Raw genomic sequence first — 21,007 nt, 5'->3', positions numbered from 1 at the left:
AAATTTGAAATGCATATAAATTAATTACATCTTTGAATAGAAACATATTTGCAGTATACATGTGCTGGCAAAAATGCTTCTAGTAAAAGTTATCACTGTTTAAAGTGAATGTAAAGTTTCACAAATGAGTGCCCGGTTTTTAAAAATACTAATAAAAACAGGGGCACTTTCATTCATGAAACTTTAACCGGTTTTGTTAAAATACTTACCTTTCCTTCTTGCCAGCCGGAGCAGCGATTCCCCATGCCCGCTGCTCTTCTCTTTATATGACAGCAATGAAGATTCCGGCTTTCTCCAATCACGGCGTGGCCTCAGGCAATGTTTGCTCTGGGGGAAGCCGTGATTGGAGGAAGCCGGATTCGTCATTGCTGACGTATAAAGAGAGGAGCGGCGGGCGGGGGGAATCGCTGCTCCGGCTGGCAAGAAGGAAAGGTAAGTATTTTAACAAAACCGGTAAAATGTAAAGTTTCATGAATGAAAGTGCCCCTGTTTTTAATAGTATTTTTAAAAACCGGGCACTCATTCGTGAAACTTTACATTCACTTTTTCTCTGCACGTGCATGTGAAGCATAGCTAGATATTCTCAGTGCACTCAGTGCACCAGTATTTTAAATACTGCAGATGCTCAGAATGCCTGCGGGCTTTTATCATGCCAGCAATTAAAAAATTAAGGGAAAATTTACAAGTTGAACTCCAACAGTTACGCGCGTGTGATAAGTTATATCTTGGTTGTTTGCACAAATCGGGTTTTACGCTCATATTACAAGTTGAAAGTAAATGCGATTACTTGAGCGCAGTCGCAATTTACTCTAGAATGATTACCGCGTCCTCAGAGCTATGGTTAACTGTTTCATAAAACAAAAAAGTGTCACAAAACAAATTAAAAATACATTACAAAGTACATATTATATATATATATATATATATATGTGTATAAATATATATTGTACCAAAAAAACGTCAGATATATGTAGAAACATGCATTAAAGAGTAAATAGAACATATTCTTAGTCATATGAAGAACATCTGAATGTGAAATATTCATATTTCCATGTCGGGCTAGGGCACATAAGAATATTCAATCGGGTTTTGAGCGCGAGTTGGGTGTTAGGTTTTTCCCCACTTTTTTTTCTCCACTGACTTCTATGGTGAAATAGGTTATTGTGCGCTCGATATTCTAAGTTAGGCTTGGAGATGAGTGAATTTCTTCAGCTATGGGTACTTCTACATTAGCGTACCAAAACTCTATCGTGCCATCTGCTGGTATTCTGTATTAACCAACAGAGTGGCGGTCTGTTAGTGGAAAAGTTCTGCACTTTTTAATTATTTTATAGGTATTAAGGGTAATTTAAAGGGACAGTAAAGTCAAAATGAAACATTCATGATATGGATAGAGCATGTAATTTTAAACAACTTTCCAATTTACTGCCCAATTTGTTTTCCTGGTATGTTTTATTGAATAGTAAAACTAGGTAGGTTTATAAGAGATCAGGAGTGTGAACGTATCTTAGTACTCTATGGCAGCAGTGTTTTGCAACATTGTATAACAAGCTACAAATAATGTTGCAAAACACTGCTACCATAGAGTACTAAAGACACATGCACAGAGCCTACTTACTTTTACTTTTCAATTAAAGATACCAAGAGAACAAAGCAAATTTGATAACAGAAGTAAATTTTAAAGGTGTTAAAAAAATTGCATGCTCTATCTGAATCATGAAAGTTTAATTTTGACTTTACTGTTCCTTTAAGCTTTATTATTTAAGTCTCTCATATAAGTTTCTATTTCTTTTATTCCTTCTTTTTTAAATGAATTTATTTCTTGTGTTTAATTTTTTCCCCTTTGTAACCAATATTTAAATTAAGCACCAATTTGTAATACATGTTTAATATGTATTTAAAGGAAATTGGGCAAGAAGTGAACAAAGAAGAGGGTTCCCTAAACTATCTGAAATCCCGGCTGAGTGCACTAACTGAGGTGTCATCAGAGGCTGAAGTGAAGACGCAGAGCAGTGAGCTCAGCAGACTGTCTACCAGTTTTAAAGCGATACTTGAATTACTTAATGAGGTGCTGTATAACACATGCTGTACCTATGTGTACATTCTTATTAAATCAATAGCAATAATAATGATGTATTTTTACCTCATATTATTTCAAAATATAAACGTATTGAAATCATTTAAAGGGATACTAAACCCACATTTTTTTCATTAATGATTCAGATAGAGCATAGAATTTTAAGCAACTTTCTAATTTACTCCTATTATCAATTTTTCTTCCTGCTCTTGCTATCTTTATTTAAAAAGCAGGAATGTAAAAGCTTAGGAGCCGGCCCATTTTTGGTTTAAACCTGGGTTATTGGTTAGCCAAATGTAGCCACCAATAAGCAAGCACTATCCAGGGTGCTGAACCTAAAATGGGCTGGCTCCTAAGCTTTACATTCTGGCAACATTGATAATAGGAGTAAATTAGAAAGTTGCTTAAAATTGCATGCTGTATCTGAATCATCAAAGAAAAAAAATTATGTTAAAGGGACATAATACTCATATGCTAAATCACTTGAAACTGATGCAGTATAACTGTAAAAAGCTGACAGGAAAATATCACCTGAGCATCTCTATGTAAAAAAGGAAGATATTTTACCTCACAATCTCCTCAGCTCAGCAGAGTAAGTTCTGTGTAAAAAGTTATACTCAGCTGCAGGTAAAAAAAAAAAATGAATGCAGAAATGAACAGCAGCCAATCAGCATCAGCAGTGCTGAGGTCATGAACTCTTTTACTGTGATCTCATGAGATTTCACTTAACTCTCATGAGATTTCATTGTAAACTTCCTTACACTGAATTGGGAAATAAGATGAGTGTGCACGAATGCTCGCTCCTTCCATTGTCCCGGGACAGACATACTGATTTGTTGCTTAGAAGTCCTTTACAATGGGATGGGGCTACTGAGAAACTTTTGAGGTAAAATATCTTTCTTTTTTACATAGAGATGTTTAGGTGATATTTTCTAGTCAGCTTTTTACAGCTATGCTGCATCACTTTCAAGTGTTTAAACATTTGGGTATTATGGCCCTTTAAGTATCCCTTTAACTTCTAATATAGCTTATTTAAAATCTGAAATACTGCACAGAAAATAACACCAAATGAAGATAAAATTTCCATTAATTTCAGTACAATGTATCACCATATTTAACATAACATTTCAGCATAGTATATATTGCATTTATAGCATATTACAGTTTTGCATTATTCAAATAGCCTCACAGTTAAAGTGTAGGATTTTGTTCTGGAAAAGGTAGTCCACTATTTGATGATTGAGTTATTTATGTAACATGGGTCTATGTGACTGTAGCATAACATTTTAGCAAGATTCCTATATAATATTAAAGCTTATATATAAATGCCATTCAGTATCCAAATTCACCTTTGAGCTTGAGGTCTCTTGTATCACCTGCTCTAAGAGCATATGAGAAAGCTGATTGGTGCAGATATACTTTGTACTGCTTGGCTGTCGGGTATATCCTCCAATCAATTTAGTTTTTCTGGAAGCACAGAGATTGGCACCAGGGGCCTCCAGAGGGCGCCAATTTTAGGACGGAAAACAGTAAGAGATTTTTTTAAATAATATTAAATTAGAAACTTGCTAACAATGTTTCCCTTAAGTCACACAGCTCCATTTAGGATGTAACTCTTATGTCCCTTTAATAAGACAGGCTAGATGGGCCTATTATTTTGTGTTTTGCTGTCATAATCCATGTTTGTCTGTTTTTTTTTATGTATATGTAACTTTTTTAAATATAATGTAAGTTGATCTCCTCCATATACTACATAAAATATAAACCAAAATGTGGATTATCTCTAAATTTGATTAATCCATTAAAACAGGCTTAAATTTATTTATGGATCTCTTTTTTTCAATTTATTTTTCATAGAAATACAACTATAGTATATAATATATTATAAAACCTATATTCAAAATTCGAGCTGAAGGAATTAAGCCTATGTTCTCACATTATTATTTAACAGATCGAAAAACTTTTGGGCACTCTTGGTGATTGTGTACAGTATAAAGAAAATGTAGAGCATGCACTTAATGAGTTAATAACGAATGCCAAAGATGCTGAGTCGGAAGCTGAAAAGGTATTAGAAACAGAAAGCTTTGCAGAAGCGCAGAAGTTACTTCTTCATTACCAGGTGAGAATTTTTGATCCATTCAGATTTTGCCAATATTTTTTTATCTCAGTTTAAAATGTAAGGGGAATTAACATACTAATTAATAAAATGACCTTTTTTAATTAATTTTAATGAGAGCCCACTTCATAAATCTGTTGTTTTTTTGGTTAAAAACAGACACATGTATAGAGTGCACATTTTAATTTCCATGCCAGGCTCTAATAAGAGGGCACACGGAGATGCACTGTCGGGAGACCTGACACACCAATGTGCGCATGCACAGGAGCACATACTGGAGACTCTATCAGGGAGGTGGAACATTACCCATGATGCTTAGGCACTCTGAAGTCCAGTTGAGCATCATGGGAAATGTAGTTCTGAAACATCTGGAGGGCCAAGGTCCCCCATCCCTACTCTATGGCATGGGTGGTACTCTACTGTTAGAATATAGCACCTGATTACATATTTATAAAAAAACAAACGGCAGAGATGGACGGGCGGTCTGCCTATAACTAAAAACTTAATTTTTGCTATGGAATTTATATATAAAAATTGCTGTTTTCTGAGTTAAAACATTTAAATTAAACCTTCATAATTCAGATAGAGCATGCAACTTAAAACAACTTTCCAATTAACTTCTATGATCTAATTTGCTTTGTGTGCTTGGTATCCTTTGTTGAAATGAATACCTAGGTATGCTCAGGATCAGCAATTACTCTACTGGGACCTAGCTGGTGATTGGTGACTGCACTTATATGTATGTGGAAATTAAAGAATGTTGCATATCAAGGAATAATTCGAAATCAATATTTTTAAACCAGTATAAAACATTTTAAAGTATTATTTAGTTGCTGTATAGCGCATCATTTTTTTTAACTCTGTATAATAATTCAGGGAGGTTGTTGGAGAGTAACCTCTGACAATGGAGTGTTAACTATATTTATTATTAGGGGATATTATTTCTTCTTGACTGCACTTATGTGCCTCTTGTCATTGGCTAACACAATGTGTTCAGCTAGCGCCCAGGAGTGCATTGCTGTTCCTTCGAAAAAAGGATACAAAGAGAATGAAGCAAATTTGAGAATAGAAGTAAATTGGATAGTCATTTAAAATTGTATGTTCTATCTGAATCATGAAATAATTTTTTTGTTTTATTTATTGTTACAGAATGAATAGCTCTTCAAATTACTAAGTACAAAACCCTCAGAAAAATAACATTTAGAGATTTCAGAGTCACAGAACACTTCTGAAATAAAGAGGGAAAATGCCAAATTTAACCATCAGTTATAGAGGAAGGAAGGAATGATTAAAAAAAACTTTAAAAGGAGATTCTAATGCAAAAATGATATGCTGTAATTCATCAGAACAATTCATTTTTTGCATTAGTCATTCTAGGTTACTATGGTTACAGCTGGTGACTGGCGGGTTTGGTGACTGCTGCTTCTGATTGACACACAGCCTTGACCTCTTTAAAAACCCATTTAACCTCTTTCCAGGGGTCTGTCTTGGCTATATTTTTTTCTGTAACATTTTTTTCAGTTCTCATGCTAATAATTATAATTTACAATACAACACATTGCAATATATGCACAAATCACACTTTTAAAGCCTGAAACCTGTAAATCAGTTCATCATAAAGCTCCTTTATGATTTTAATAAGTATCCAGGCATTTAAACATATTCATTAAAAATAATATTTAATTGATTGCAAAGAAATCCTGCATTAATATTAATGGTTCATTTAAAACATCTCCACTGAAACAAACTGATTCAAACTGCAGTTCTTCTAATAGATGGTAATGGCTTAGAAAACCAAGAAAAAAAAATGTAGTTTTCATTTTTTTATGTAGAAATGGATTGTGAAGGAGGCATCAAACTGCTACTCTTTAAATTAATCCTAACGTGTAAAAAAAATCTCTGGTTGGTAGTTTCATAATTTTTAATACTAAATTAAAATGGCCAGGTTGAATATTTTATGTGTTCATGGATCAAACCACTTACTCAGACTTGCAGCTAGATTTATCATTGACTTAATGTACTGATTGGTTGCAGGTTCGCTCATTTGAGCCTGCAACTGATATTTATGAAGCAGCAGTTTAAAACACTACTTAATAAACCCTTTCTTTGATGTAATTGGCAAGAGTCCATGAGCTAGTGACGTATGGGATATACAATCCTACCAGGAGGGGCAAAGTTTCCCAAACCTCAAAATGCCTATAAATACACCCCTCACCACACCCACAATTCAGTTTTACAAACTTTGCCTCCTATGGAGGTGGTGAAGTAAGTTTGTGCTAAGATTTCTACGTTGATATGCGCTTCTCAGCATTTTGAAGCCCGATTCCTCTCAGAGTACAGTGAATGTCAGAGGGATGTGAAGGGAGTATCACCTATTGAATGCAATGGTTTTCTTCACGGGAGATCTATTTCATAGGTTCTCTGTTATCGGTCGTAGAGATTCATCTCCTACCTCCCTTATTCAGATTGCCGATATACTCTCGTATTCCATTACCTCTACTGATAACTGTTTCAGTACTGGTTTGGCTATCTGCTATATGTGGATAGGTGTCTTTTGGTAAGTATGTTTTCATTACTTAAGACACTCTCAGCTATGGTTTGGCACTTTATGTATTTTTATAAAGTTCTAAATATATGTATTGTACTTATATTTGATATTATATATATGATTCAGGTTTTCAGTATATTTCCTTTTGCAGACTGTCAGTTTCATATCTGGGAAATGCATTTTTTAGGAAAAATGTATTTTCTTACCTGGGGTATAGTCTCTTTTTCAATTGACTGTCTTAAATTCGCGGGCAGAATTAGGCTTGCGAGGGCGCAAAATGCCAAAGTATATTGCGTCATTTTTGGCGCAAGATTTTTTTGGAGCAAAGTTATGTTCGATGACGCAAATTCGTCATTTCTGGCGTCTTAGTCGACATTGAGTACTTTCTCAAGGTTGCGTCTTCTATGACGCGAGTGTGTCATTTCCAGATGTTGTTGGCGCCAAAAAAAAATTCTGTTTGTATTGTGCATCATGCCCCAAATATTTCATTATTTAAAACCCCATTCCTATATGCCTCTTGCTATGCTGTTGCATTTTTTTCCCTTTCCTGAAACTGCCATATAAGGAAATTGATCATTTTGCTTTATATGTTGTTGTTTTTTCTCTTACATTTGCAAGATGTCTCAATCTGATCCTGTCTCAGAAATCACTGTTTGAACCCTGCTGCCTGATAACAGTTCTACCAAAGCTAAGTGCATTTGCTGTAAACTTGTGGAGATTATATCTCCAGCTGTGGTTTGTAATAGTTGTCATGATAAACTTTTACATGTTGAGAATGTGTCCATCATTAGTAGTACATTGCCTGTTTCTATTCCTTCAACATCTAATGTACAAGATATACCTGTAAATTTAAAATAATTTATTGCTGATTCTTTTCAGAAGGCTTTGTCTGCCATCCCGCCTTCTAATAAACTTAAAAGGTCTTTTAAAACTTCTCATTCAGTTGATGAAATTTCAAATGACTGACAACATACTGAATTATCCTCTTCTGATGAGGATTTTTCTGTTTCAGAAGATCCTGCCTCAGATATTGACACTGACACTGTGACACTGACAAATCTAATTATTTATTTAAGATGAAGTATATTCGTTCTTTGTTAAAAGAAGTGTTGATTACATTGGATATGTTGGAAACTAGTCCTCTTGATATTAAAACTAGTAAACATTTAAATTCTGTTTATAAACCTCCTGTGGTTATTCCAGAGGTTTTTCCAGTTCCTGATGCTATTTCTGATATTATTTCTAAGGAATGGAATAGGCCTGGTACTTCTTTTATTCCTTCTTCAAGGTTTAAAAAATGGTATCCTTTGCCAGCAGTTACTTTAGAGTTTTGGGAAAAGAACCCCAAGTTTAATATCTACTCTTGCTAAACGTACTACTATTCCTCTGGAAGATAGTACTTCTTTTAAAGATCCTTTAGATAGGAAACTTGAATCTTATCTAAGGAAAGCCTATTTATATTCAGGTCATCTTCTCAGGCCTGCAATTTCTTTGGCTGATGTTGCAGCTGCATCAACTTTTTGGTTGAAAAATTTAGTGCAACAAGAATTGGATTCTGATTTGTCTAGCATTGTTCGCTTGCTTCAACATGCTAATCATTTTATTTGTGATGCCATTTTTGATATCATCAAAATTGATGTTAAATCTATTTCTTTAGCTATTTTAGCTAGAAGAGCTTTGTGGCTTAAATCTTGGAATGCTGACATGACTTCTAAGTCGAGATTGCTATCTCTTTCTTTCCAAGGTAATAAGTTATTTGGTTCTCAGTTGGATTTGATTATTTCAACACTCACTGAGGGGAAGGGAGTTTTTTTGCCTCAGGATAAAAGACCTAAGGGTAGATCAAAAGCTTTTAGCTGTTTTCGTTCCTTTCGACAGAATAAGGAACAGAAACCTAATCCTTCCCCCAAGGAATCTGTTTCCAAATGGAAGCCTTCCTCAAATTGGAATAAATCCAAGCCATTTAAGAAACCAAAGCCAGCCCCCAAGTCCACATGAAGGTGCAGCCCTCATTCCAGCTCAGCTGGTAGGGAGCAGATTAATATTTTTCAAGGATGTTTGGACAAATTCTGTCCAAAATCATTGGATTCTGAGTATTGTCTCTCAGGGGTACCGAATAGGATTCAGAGTAAGACCGCCTGTGAGAAGATTTTTTTCTCTCATGCTTCCCAGCAAACCCAGTAAAAGCTAAGGCTTTCCTGAAGTGTGTTTCAGACCTGGAGTTTTCAGGGGTAATCATGCCAGTTCCGTTTCAGGATCAGGGTCTGGGGTTTTATTCAAATCTATTCATTGTTCCAAAGAAAGAAAATTCATTCAGACCAGTTTTGGATCTAAAAATTTTGAATCGTTATGTAAGAGTACCAACTTTCAAAATGGTGACTATAAGGACTATTTTGTTCAGCAAGGGCATTATATGTCCACAATAGACTTACAGGATGCATATCTTCATATTCCGATTCATCCAGATCACTATCAGTTTCTGAGATTCTCTTTTCTAGACAAGCATTAACAATTTGTCGCTCTTCCTTTTGGCCTAGCGACAGCTCCAAGAATCTTTTCAAAGGTTCTAGGTGCCCTACTCTCTGTAATCAGAGAGCAGGGTATTGCGGTGTTTCCTTATTTGGACGATATCTTGGTACTAGCTCAGTCTTTACGTTCTGCAGAATCTCACACGAATCATCTAGTGTTGTTTCTTCAAAAACATGGTTGGAGGATCAATTTACCAAAGAGTTCTTTGACTCCTCAGACAAGGGTTACCTTTTTTAGGTTTCCAGATAGATTCAGTGTCCATGACTCTGTCTCTAGCAGACAAGAGACGTTTAAAATTGGTTGCAGCCTGTCGGAACCTTCAGTCTCAGTCATTCCCTTCAGTAGCTATATGCAAGGAAGTTTTAGGTCTCATGACTGCAGCATCGGACGCGATCCCCTTTGCTCATTTTCATATGAGACCGCTCTAGCTTTGTATGCTAAACCAATGGTGCAGGGATTATACAAGGATATCACAATTAATATCCTTAAATCTCAATGTTCGACTATCTCTGACTTGGTGGTTAGATCACCATCGTATAGTTCTAAGGGCCTCTTTTGTTCGTCCAACGTGGACTGTGATCACAACAGATGCGAGTCTTTCAGGTTAGGGAGCTGTTTGGGGATCTCTGACAGCACAAGGGGTTTGGAAATCTCAAGAGGCAAGATTACCAATAAATATTTTGGAACTCCATGCGATTTTCAGGGCTCTTCAGTTTTGGCCTCTGTTGAAGAGAGAACCGTTCACATTTGTTTTCAGACAGACAATATCACAACTGTGGCTTATGTCAATCATCAGGTTGGGACTCACAGTCCCCAAGCTATGAAAGAAGTATCCCGGATACTTGCTTGGGCGGAATCCAGCTCCTGTCTAATTTCTGCGGTTCATATCCCAGGTATAGACAATTGGGAAGCGGATTATCTTAGTCGTCAGACTTTACATCCGGGGGAGTGGTCCCTCTATCCAGATGTGTTTTCTCAGGTTGTTCAGATGTGGGGTCTTCCAGAAATAGATCTGATGGCATCTCATCTAAACAAGAAACTTCCCAGGTACCTGTCCAGGTCCAGGGATCATCAGGCGGAAGCAGTGGACGCGTTGACACTTCCTTGGTGTTATCAACCGGCTTATATTTTCCCGCCTTTAGTTCTTCTTCCAAGAGTGATCTCCAAAATCATCATGGAGCAATCGTTTGTGCTGCTGGTGGCTCCAGCATGGCCTCACAGGTTTTGGTATGCGGATCTTGTTTGGATGTCCAGTTGCCAACCTTGGCCACTTCCATTAAGGCCAGACCTTTTGTCTCAAGGTCCGTTTTTCCATCAGGATCTCAAATCATTAAATTTGAAGGTATGGAAATTGAACGCTTAGTGCTTAGTCATAGAGGTTTTTCTGACTCTCTGATTAATACTATGTTGCAGTCTTGTAAATCTGTTTCTAGATAGATTTATTATCGAGTTTGGAAGACTTACATTTCATGGTGTTCTTCTCATAAATTCTCTTGGCATTCTTTTAGAATTCCTAGAATTTTACAGTTTCTTCAGGATAGTTTGGATAAGGGTTTGTCTGCAAGTTCCTTGAAAGGACAAATCTCTGCTCTTTCTGTTTTATTTCACAGAAAGATTGCTAAACTTCCTGATATTCACTGTTTTGTACAGGCTTTGGTTCGTATCAAGCCTGTCATTAAATCAATCTCTCCTCCTTGGAGTCTTAATTTGTTTTTGAAGGCTTTACAGGCTCCTCCATTTGAGCCTATGCATTCTTTGGACATGAAAATACTTTCTTGGAAAGTGTTGTTTCTTTTGGCCATCTCTTCTGCTAGAAGAGTTTCTGAATTATTTGCTCTCTCTTGTGAATCTCCTTTTCTGATTTTTCATCAGGATAAGGCAGTTTTGCGGACTTCATTTAAATTCTTATCTAAGGTTGTGAATTCTAACAACATTAATAGAGAAATTGTTGTCCCTTCCTTGTGCCCTAATCCTAAGAATTCTTTGGAGAGATCTTTACATTCTTTGGATATGGTGAGAGCTCTGAAATATTATGTTGTAGCTACTAAAGATTTCAGGAAGACTTCTAGTCTATTTGTTATCTTTTCTTGTTCTAGGAAAGGTCAGAAGGCTTCTGCCGTTTCCTTGGCTTCGTGGTTAAAGCTTTTGATTCATCAGGCTTATTTGGAGTCGGGTCAGGCCCCGCCTCAGAGAATTACAGCTCATTCTACAAGATCAGTCTCCACTTCATGGGCTTTTAAGAATGGAGCTTCAGTTGATCAATTTTGCAAAGCAGCAACTTGGTCTTCTTTGCATACATTTACTAAATTCTACCGTTTTGATGTATTTGCTTCTTCGGAAGCAGTTTTTGGTAGAAAAGTTCTCCAGGCAACTGTTTCAGTTTGATTCTTCTGCTTATGTTTTAAGTTTTTTCCTTACACTTTTGAGAATAAACTTATATTTTGGGTTGTGGATTAATTTTTTTCAGCGAAAAATGGCTGTTTTTATTTTATCCCTCCCTCTCTAGTGACTCTTGCGTAGAGTTCCACATCTTGGGTATTGCTATCCCATACGTCACTAGCTCATGGACTCTTGCCAATAACATGAAAGAAAACATAATTTATGTAAGAACTTACCTGATAAATTCATTTCTTTCATATTGGCAAGAGTCCATGAGGCCCACCCTTTTTATGGTGGTTATGATTTTTTGTATAAGGCACAATTATTTCCAAATTCCTTTGTTGATGCTTTTTACTCCTTTCTTTATCACCCCACTACTTGGCTATTCTTTAAACTGAATTGTGGGTGTGGTGAGGGGTGTATTTATAGGCATTTTGAGGTTTGGGAAACTTTGCCCCTCCTGGTAGGATTGTATATCCCATACGTCACTATCTCATGGATTCTTGCCAATATGAAAGAAATGAATTTATCAGGTAAGTTCTTACATAAATTATATTTTGTTACCAAGAGTTAGTGGATGAAAATCACCCCAGATTAATTTGACTGGGTTGTTTAATAAGCCCTACTCTCATTCAGTTGAATGTGCAAGGGTAGGGGGCAGATGCTCATGCAATGGTAAATTTTAAAGTTTGAAATTAAATGCAGACAGGTTCACAACATGTGAAACCTCGCCATTTGCAAATTGATAAATTTAGCCCTTAATATTACTATTTGTGGCTGCACTCCTGTATTAGTTGACAGTTGAATTTAACATCCAATTAATTTATAAATGGCTATATAGGTTAATTAATGGATTGCGTTTTCCTATTGTTATAGCAAAATATAAGGAAGATACATTTAAAAAAACAGGATATTCAACAACAGATTGTTCAGGCTAAACAGCTTCAGGTTGATAAAGGTTTGTCTGGTCCAGTGCTGGAGGAAATGGAAAAATTGGAAGTTGAAATAGAGAGAGTGGAGGAGAAAATGGTAAAAAAAAATGAACAGTTGCAGGTGAGAAACAAAAAAAAGGTTTATTGTTCGTATTTTTTGGGGAAAACATGTTTTAAAGAATAATTTCATATGCCCAACAGATATTTTTGTTTGTCATCTTTAACGTTACATATTTTTTCAATGCTTTATTTTTTTTAGTTATTTTTGCAACACTTAAAACACTTCTCACATTTATTCAGAATATTTTAAAATTATCTTAGTCTTTAATATTTTTTGACAGATCATAATTGTCATATTATATTGAAATAAATAATGTAAGCTGAAGTGTTAAACCTAAATGCAATAAAAAAAAAAATAGCTATCCATAATTTATTTGGAACCAATATGCTACTAAACTATGAAATATAAAAATTGGAAACATTTACAATTTGGTAATTTTGATTATAATGTAATAAATATGTATTCGAACAAATTCTTCTTCTTTGTCGGTAAATAGGTCACAATAAATCAGTGGGGAGAGATTGAATCTGGCAAGGAAAATATTACACAGCATCTCAAGCAGATGGGTTCCATACATGAACGTACCTTGACCTTCAGCACACTAGAGAGCTTGGCTTCTGAACTTCAACAAACAAAGGTGATATACCATTTACAGCTATTTAGCTCTTCTTATATACTATGGGAGAGCAGGATTGTCTTGCCTCAATCCTCAGGGGCACAATACAGCCCTCTATTGTAGTTTATCTGATTTTTTTGTTTTTGTATTTAAAGGGACAGTATGCTCTAAAATTGTTTTTCCCTTAATGTGTTTCCAATTACTTTTTAACCAGCTGCAGAGTATAACATTTATGAGACTTTGCATTTTAAGGTTTATTTGTGTATATTAAATAGCTGATATTATGTTTTGAAACCACAACATATTAAAATCGGTTGATCTTGTAGGTATAATCAGATCTCATTACTTTATCACATGGTGTACATATACCTGCTTCTTTATCTTATATCTGTCCGTAAACCAAAGACCAATTCTTGGAGAGAACAATGTAAAATTCAATTTGTATTACCTTATCTCTTCTATACCCCAATGGGAGTGTAATTTCTTCTGCTGGCTGTGTTTACACAGCTTATCTATAGCTTGGACCTAAGGCCAGAAACTTTCAGAATAGGTGGGGTTACCACAGGCTAAATTAACTATTTCAAATGCCAATATAAAGGTAAAAGAAATATTTGAAACAATTTAATACACTCCATCAGTTAAAGTAGATCATTGGGAACAAATTAAAAGGGAGAACATTTTTGAGTAAACTGTCCCTTTCAGAAACACATTTGTTTACAATTTGTTTAGAATTTGTTTAGGGGTTATTGAAAGAGAACCAAAACTTTTCAGGGTGGCATCTCATTTGAAAGTGATGTAAAACCATGATTTGATTGTGTGTGTTTTTTAAATGTCTATTTAATTCATGGCGGTTTTGAAATAGGATATTTATAATGAAAATGAATCTAAAGACATTCAAGCAGACACCTTAGTGAAGAAAGCATCCGACATACAGCTTGGAACAAAGAGCAAGGAAATACTTCAACAGCAAACTAAGTCCATTCAAGAGAAAGTGAAGCAAGTTAAAGAATCTCTTACTGAAAAGTAGGTGTCCGAAAACTCTGGCTGGGTCCATTTATATTACAGTTTTTCTTTAAAGGGTTGGATGAGTTGAGTGTCAGTTTTGCCGAAAATGCATCTTCTGGAAATATATATTCAAGTTCAAACCAAGATCAATTTAAAAATATAGCCAAATGCTTTTTAAGGTGACATTCTTTGGTTACAGTCACTTTTTTAATAATCATATGCTACCCAAAACCTTTTAATGCAGAAATTCACTATATCTCTGACCTCAGTTTGTTGTAACAGATCTATACACACATACACACACACACATATAAATATATATTTAATCTAATTAAAGTTTGCAAAAATGCTCCTAGAAAAAGATATTACTAGTAGCATACACACATATGCTGTGCATGCCCATTGCATCTTCTTTCAAACTTTACTCGTGCTCAGAGAGCCAATGGTGACTTATATAGTGTCAGTGATGATGTAATTTGCATCATACAAACTACCGCCAACAGTCTGTGCAGGCAAGGTGCTTTAAATGTAGGTGCACTTGACAACTGCAGCATATGTGCATATGCTGCCGAAACAGTAATAACTAATACTACAAGCATTTTTGCTAATGCAAGTATATTACAAAAATACTTCTATTCAAAAGTGAAATGCAATTATGCATATTTCTATTTTGACTATTATGTTCCTTTTTAGACATAAAAACAATAGTAAGAATTACATTAGAAATTGAAATTCTATTAAATTTCAGAAATCAAATCAAATTACTAACAGCAAAATTACAAGTTGTGCGGTACGGCTATACCGCTGAAAAAAATGTTTCACAAAACTCATAACTAAAATGTTACAAAGTACACAAACACCTATAAACTACCTATTAACCCCTAAACCGGCACCCCTCGCATCGCAAATACTATAATAAACCTATTAACCTCTAATCTGCCGACCCCCACATAGCCAACACTAAATAAATCTATTAACCCTTAAACTTCCGGCCCCTCACATCGCTACTACTAAAATAAACTTAGTTAAGTTAAAATTAAAATAAAAAAATCTTAAAAATCATTACTTAAAAAAACAAACCCTAAGATTAAATTAAAATAAATATATCTAAATTTACAAAAAATAAGTCTAAAATTACAGAAAAAAAAATAAACTAAATTATCAAAAATAAAAAATTAAACCTAATCTAATACCCCTATAAAAATAAAAACACCCCCTAATCTAACACTAAACTACCAATAGCCCTTAAAAGGGCCTTTTGTAGGGCATTGCCCTACATTAAACAGCTCTTTTACCTCAAAAATACTAATTAACCCCTAATAGTAAACCTCCCAACCTACCAAACCCCCCAAAATAAAAAAACATAACACTAAAAAAAACGGTTACCCATTGCCCCTGAAGGGGCATTTGTATGGGCATTGCCCTTAAAAGGGCATTCAGGTCTTTTGCAGCCCATTAAAATAAAAAAATCCCTAATCTAAAAAAAAACACCCCAAAAAATAAAAAATAAATAAATCTAACCCCGAAATAGGTACTCACCTTTCCTGAAGTCTGGCGATAAAGGTCTTCATCCAGCACGGGGACCTCTTATATCTTGATCCTGGGCAAAGGCGGCCGCAGAACAGGACCTGCGGCTGCGGAGCCATCCAGAAGCTTCAATGCAAGGTACCCGTTTTATATTCGGGGTACCTTGCATTCCTATTGGCTGAAATTTTTAAATCAGCCAATAGGATGAGAGCTACTGAAATCCTATTGGGTGTTCAAATCAGCCAATAGGATTTCAGTAGCTCTCATCCTATTGGCTGATTTGATTTTTTCTTGCTTGCTTGTTTTAAACTTTTTACAAGTATGTTTCAGTTTAAAATCATTCAACTTTCCTAGAGTAAACCAAAACTTAGAGTTGAATCAACCAAGTTTCACCGACTTTATGCAACTGTTTCCAGACAAGTTGTTTAAAAAACAAACAAACAAAAAACACTTTAACAAATAAACCCTCATATGTATTTATTAAATAGCATTTTAGATCACTAAAATGTTGTGGTTTTTTTTCAATTTTCTAATTTCTCTTTTATTATTTTTCTGCTTCAGCATTGACACAATAGAAAGAGTGAAGAAAAATTGGGAGGAATTTGATAGAGATTTTGAAACTCATACTAACTGGATTTCAGAAAAAGAAAAGGAACTAAGTGATATAGAGTACTCCTCTAAAGGAGTGGAAACCAAAGTTAAACTTATTCAGGTAATTATTTGCATATACTGTACAACAATTAATTTTTACACTTTTCTTTTGTATTAATATGGGGATGTATTTGGGTTTTGTACTGCCTTATCTATCTATCTATCTATCTATCTATCTACACATGCATATCATATCTATCTATCTCCTTACACATACATATCATATCTATATGTCATCTATATATCTATTGTCTATCTTCTTTTCTATCTATTTTCATCTTATCTCTTTCTCTTCTGCCATTTCACAATTTTTGCCATGAAATTAATATTTTTAATGAATGCATTTGTACATATTAGTATATTTCATTTTTTAATATCTTTGTGGTTTGCTACCATTGATTTTGTTTGTTTTTTGATTGTTTTTCTTTAGGAAATACTTAAGGGACTAGAGAGTAAAAGCAATGTTTTGGCAGATCTTGAAGGAAAGAGCCAGGCTTTTTCCCAATTTATTAACTCAGGTGAAAGTGCTCGTAACAGAGCTAAGCTTTCACAATTGAGCAAGAACTGGGAAGGGCTAAAAGACCATGCGCACAATCTGGAAGAAAGTGTCATGGGAATAGCTATACAACAGCAGAAGTATGAGGAAACATTCAGACAGGTAAGGGAATTTACCTTTATTAAAAAAATAATAATAAAAAGTGTGTGTGTGTGTGTGTGTGTGTGTATGTATGTGTGTGTATATATATATATATATATATAGATATATATATAGATATTTATAAATATATAGATATATATAAATATTTCTCAGTTTCTTTATTAGAATACAACCAGAAAATACAGGATATTTGTATGCAGTATTTAAAAAAAAAAAAGCTGAGAAAAATCAAATAGGCTTCAATAGGCTAAAGTGACAAGTATTTAGTGTGACCTCCCCTTACACTTGAGCATTAGCAGGAACCTAGCTCTCATAAACCTAAATGGAATGGAAACCTAATTCATTTTATTGCTAGCATCTATATTTGTCTTACAATTTCATGTAAAAATGACTGCTGTCAGGTTTGTGCAAGACATGATTGAGCATTACATACATATGTGGTATGAGTTTAATTCATTGGAAGCTTGCTAATAAGACCAAGTTTTAATCACATCATTCCATTCAAAATGCCAAAGATAACAGAATTTGACAGACATAAAATCATACTTTTGCATCAGCAAGGCTACTCTTAAAGGGAAATCAGTAAACAAACTGGACACTCAAGATGTGGTATTCACGCTATTATAAAGAAATTTGAAGAATCAGGAGAGATCAAGGACAAAAACGCACTGGAAGGCCAAGAAAACTTTCAAAATCTGATGAGAAGTTTCTCAGTGTTTCTTCTTTGAGAGACCGGAAGAAGTCCAGCAAGGACCTGGCTCAGCATCTGGCAGCTTCATCGGGATGCCAAGTTGACCCTTCTACAGTTTGAAGAAGCTTCATCAGGAATGGTCTTTGTGGAAGGGTAGCAGTCAAGAAACCACCTTTTCTGAAGGGAAACAGGGTGGAAAGGATAAGTCAAAGCTCACAAGGATTGGAATAAACATCATTTGAAAAGAGTATTATGGAGTGACAAATCTAAGTTTGAAATTTTTGGGTCCAATTGTCGAGAGATGGAAGAATGAGTGCTTGCAACCTTCAGTGAAACATGGTGAAGGGTCTGTCCTGATTTGGGGCTGCATTTTTGCCAGTGGTGTTGGCGATATTGTCTGAATTGATGGGATCATGAATGCTGAAAAGTACAGGCAGGTTTGAATCCATAATGCCATTCCTTCTGGAAAGCACCTTATTGGGACTGGTTTTCTTTTTCAGCATGATAACGATCCCAAGCACACTGCTAATGCAGTGAAATCATATTTGGAGAGAAAAACAGCTGATAAAACACAGACACTCATAGACTGGCCACCACAGAGTCCAGACCTGAATATTATAGAGGCAGTATGGGATCACCTGGACAGAAAAAGATATAATATACCAGAAGATTACTTCAGGAAAGTCTCCCCAAAAGAGTCCAAGATGTGCTTAGTGCCAAGGGAGGTCACACTTAAAACTGATTTTTGCCTGAAGAAGCCATTTTGTTCAGAATTTTTTATATATATATTTTATGTACAGTACATATTTCCTGTATTTTCTGTTTGTATCATAATAAAGAGACTGAAAAATAAATATGTAAGGAGTAAGGTCATTAAAACTTTGCTAAAACAACAAATCTAATGGTGGCCTAAGACTTTTGCACAATACCATGTATGATACATATAAAAGATCCAAGCAGGGACTGCACTCACTGGATTTAGAAAATAGATTCATATTTATTAAATGGTGATGTTTCGGGGTTCTATATATATATATATATATATATATATATATATATATATATATATATATATATATACAATCCATGAAAAGCCTCTTGAGTGTATTACCTGGAGCCCTTTTGCTGTCTTCAATTAGAGGAGCTGGCGTATAGGTTGTGAAGCAGTGGTCATCAGCAGTCATCTTCTAAACTATAGGCCAAAGGTTCTGCAAAGCTGCATCCGCAACTTGTTAAATGGAGCCCATTATGTTCAGTGTTGAGTGTCATGTCATATATACGAACCTCTGAGGGAATTTAATTATTAATATTGTATGAAAATATCTTGTAGAGTATGTTCTTCTAATATTGTTATGCTTTTGGAAGTCGGTCACAATACAGCTGTTTTCTTTGTTTTTATCAGGTGCAGAAATCTTTGTCGGAGATTGAAGCCGCGCTGGCATGTCCTATAACTAATTGCTCGTCTTCTGCCCAAACATACAGTGCTCTTTATGCGCATCAGGTATATTTACGTCTTGCCTATGTATAGCTAACATTTTTTAGGCCTCTTGCCGTTTGTATATAAACCACATTTTTATTAGAGTACCGGGGTTCAACAGTGCTATAGTTGGTCATCAATAATACAGCAGGGAAGGTTTTATTATCTTACAGTGTTGATATTCTCGTAGCGATTAGAGCAAATTGTACATTGTTCTTGTAGAACCACATTTAGATTATACTTTTTTCAATTCAGAGTAGATTGTCCATTGTAGTATTGCAGAAATTGTTTAAATATAGCGTTGATGCAGCTGTGATAAAGGATTTGTCGCTTTTAATATTAAAAATAACTATAACATCACCCAGTGTTCAAATACTGTATGAAGCACAAAAACAATAGGACTTAGGGCCAGAAGTTGAGTCAAAATATTACTTTCGCAAAAGCAATATTTGCGCTTAACTGAGCAATACCAGCTCACGCAAATGTGCGCTGGTATAACAAGGGAAGTGCAATCCGAACGCGACCTCACATTCGCATTGCACGGAATCATTGCGCTCATGAGAGCTTGCTTTCATAGGCTTTAATGGGAGCCTCGTTCTCATGCTGTCAGACACAGCTGAGAACTATTGCAGTAAAGGGGGTAAGTTGTGCAGCGATTGGTAGCAAAGTTAAAATATATATGTATATGCATTTATGAGAAAACAAGGAGTGGCTCGCTGCACAGCGCTAATCAGATGTTCCAGTAAAAGACCTAAGATGTGATAGTACCGTGATATAACCTTTTACAAATACACACAGTAAATAATCTGACCGTTCTAAACTAGTAAGCGGTATATGCATTTATACATATATATTTATGAGTTTATATGTGTATAAACTCATAAATATATATGTAAATAAGCATATACATATATTTTACAGAAATAACACTGTCCCCGTAGACTGCAATGTAAAGGCACGTTTCAGTGCAGTTTGTTTCCTAACACCCCACACCTGCCATTTTTAACCCTTTATAACTACTTTTAGCAGTTATATTTTTAAAAAATAAAGATGCTCATTGTTTTTTATTTTCAAAAACAACACACCACTTTTATTTGGGGGCAATTGGGGGACATGTAGAAAATTAACCAGAGATCTGATCTCTGGTTTATTATCTGAGCACTAATTGATACTGTGAACCTACTGTAGCAATAACCAGCCACTTGTAATGACTGGTTACTTATCGCTCGCCCGTAAAAGGACTAGTTTGTAGGCGTGTGATAAGTTAGCACTCTACTTGTAATCTAGTCCTTAATGTTTTGCTTAATTTTCATTTTTATCAGGATCTGTGTCAGGCTGCTGAAACATTGAAGAACAGCATCCAGACTCTCACAGCCAGTGCTCGAAAGCTAAAACCAAAAGATGACTCTATGCAAGAGACTTCAAGCTTGCAGTTACAATACGAAGCAACATTAACTCAAGCTAAAGAAAAATGTACAATGCTTGAACGACTGCTAACCCAGTGGCAAAGGTAAGATCCTCGAAACATACAGCGTTTGGGTTATGTCATGTGACCGTTTATGGCCACTATGTGCCACCATTCTGATATCTGAAACATGTCCAATGTTTAACCTCAGAATGTACTGTATGTAGTATGTATTGTCACTTTCAAGGTAATTTCCATCCTTAAAGGATGAAACCCAAAAAATTTTCTTTTGTGATTCATATAGAGCGCATCATTTGAAACAACTTTCCTTTTTA

General features: G+C 35.2%; 1 protein-coding gene across 1 annotated transcript in view; it reads left to right on the top strand.

Annotated features, from left to right (window-relative positions):
• SYNE1 (spectrin repeat containing nuclear envelope protein 1) overlaps positions 1-21,007 on the top strand; it is a 780,519-nt gene that overhangs the window by 224,006 nt on the left and 535,506 nt on the right. The window contains 9 exon segments of the mRNA XM_053711805.1: positions 1,904-2,068; positions 4,029-4,196; positions 12,526-12,702; positions 13,139-13,279; positions 14,121-14,281; positions 16,352-16,502; positions 16,872-17,099; positions 19,193-19,291; positions 20,590-20,777. Of these exon segments, the coding sequence (XP_053567780.1) occupies positions 1,904-2,068; positions 4,029-4,196; positions 12,526-12,702; positions 13,139-13,279; positions 14,121-14,281; positions 16,352-16,502; positions 16,872-17,099; positions 19,193-19,291; positions 20,590-20,777 (1,478 nt within the window).

This window comes from Bombina bombina, chromosome 4 (genome assembly GCF_027579735.1).
Source record: "Bombina bombina isolate aBomBom1 chromosome 4, aBomBom1.pri, whole genome shotgun sequence".
Lineage (NCBI taxonomy): Eukaryota > Metazoa > Chordata > Amphibia > Anura > Bombinatoridae > Bombina > Bombina bombina.
The sequence above is the reverse complement of the archived record's forward strand: the minus strand, read 5'-3'. Positions and strand labels throughout refer to the sequence as shown.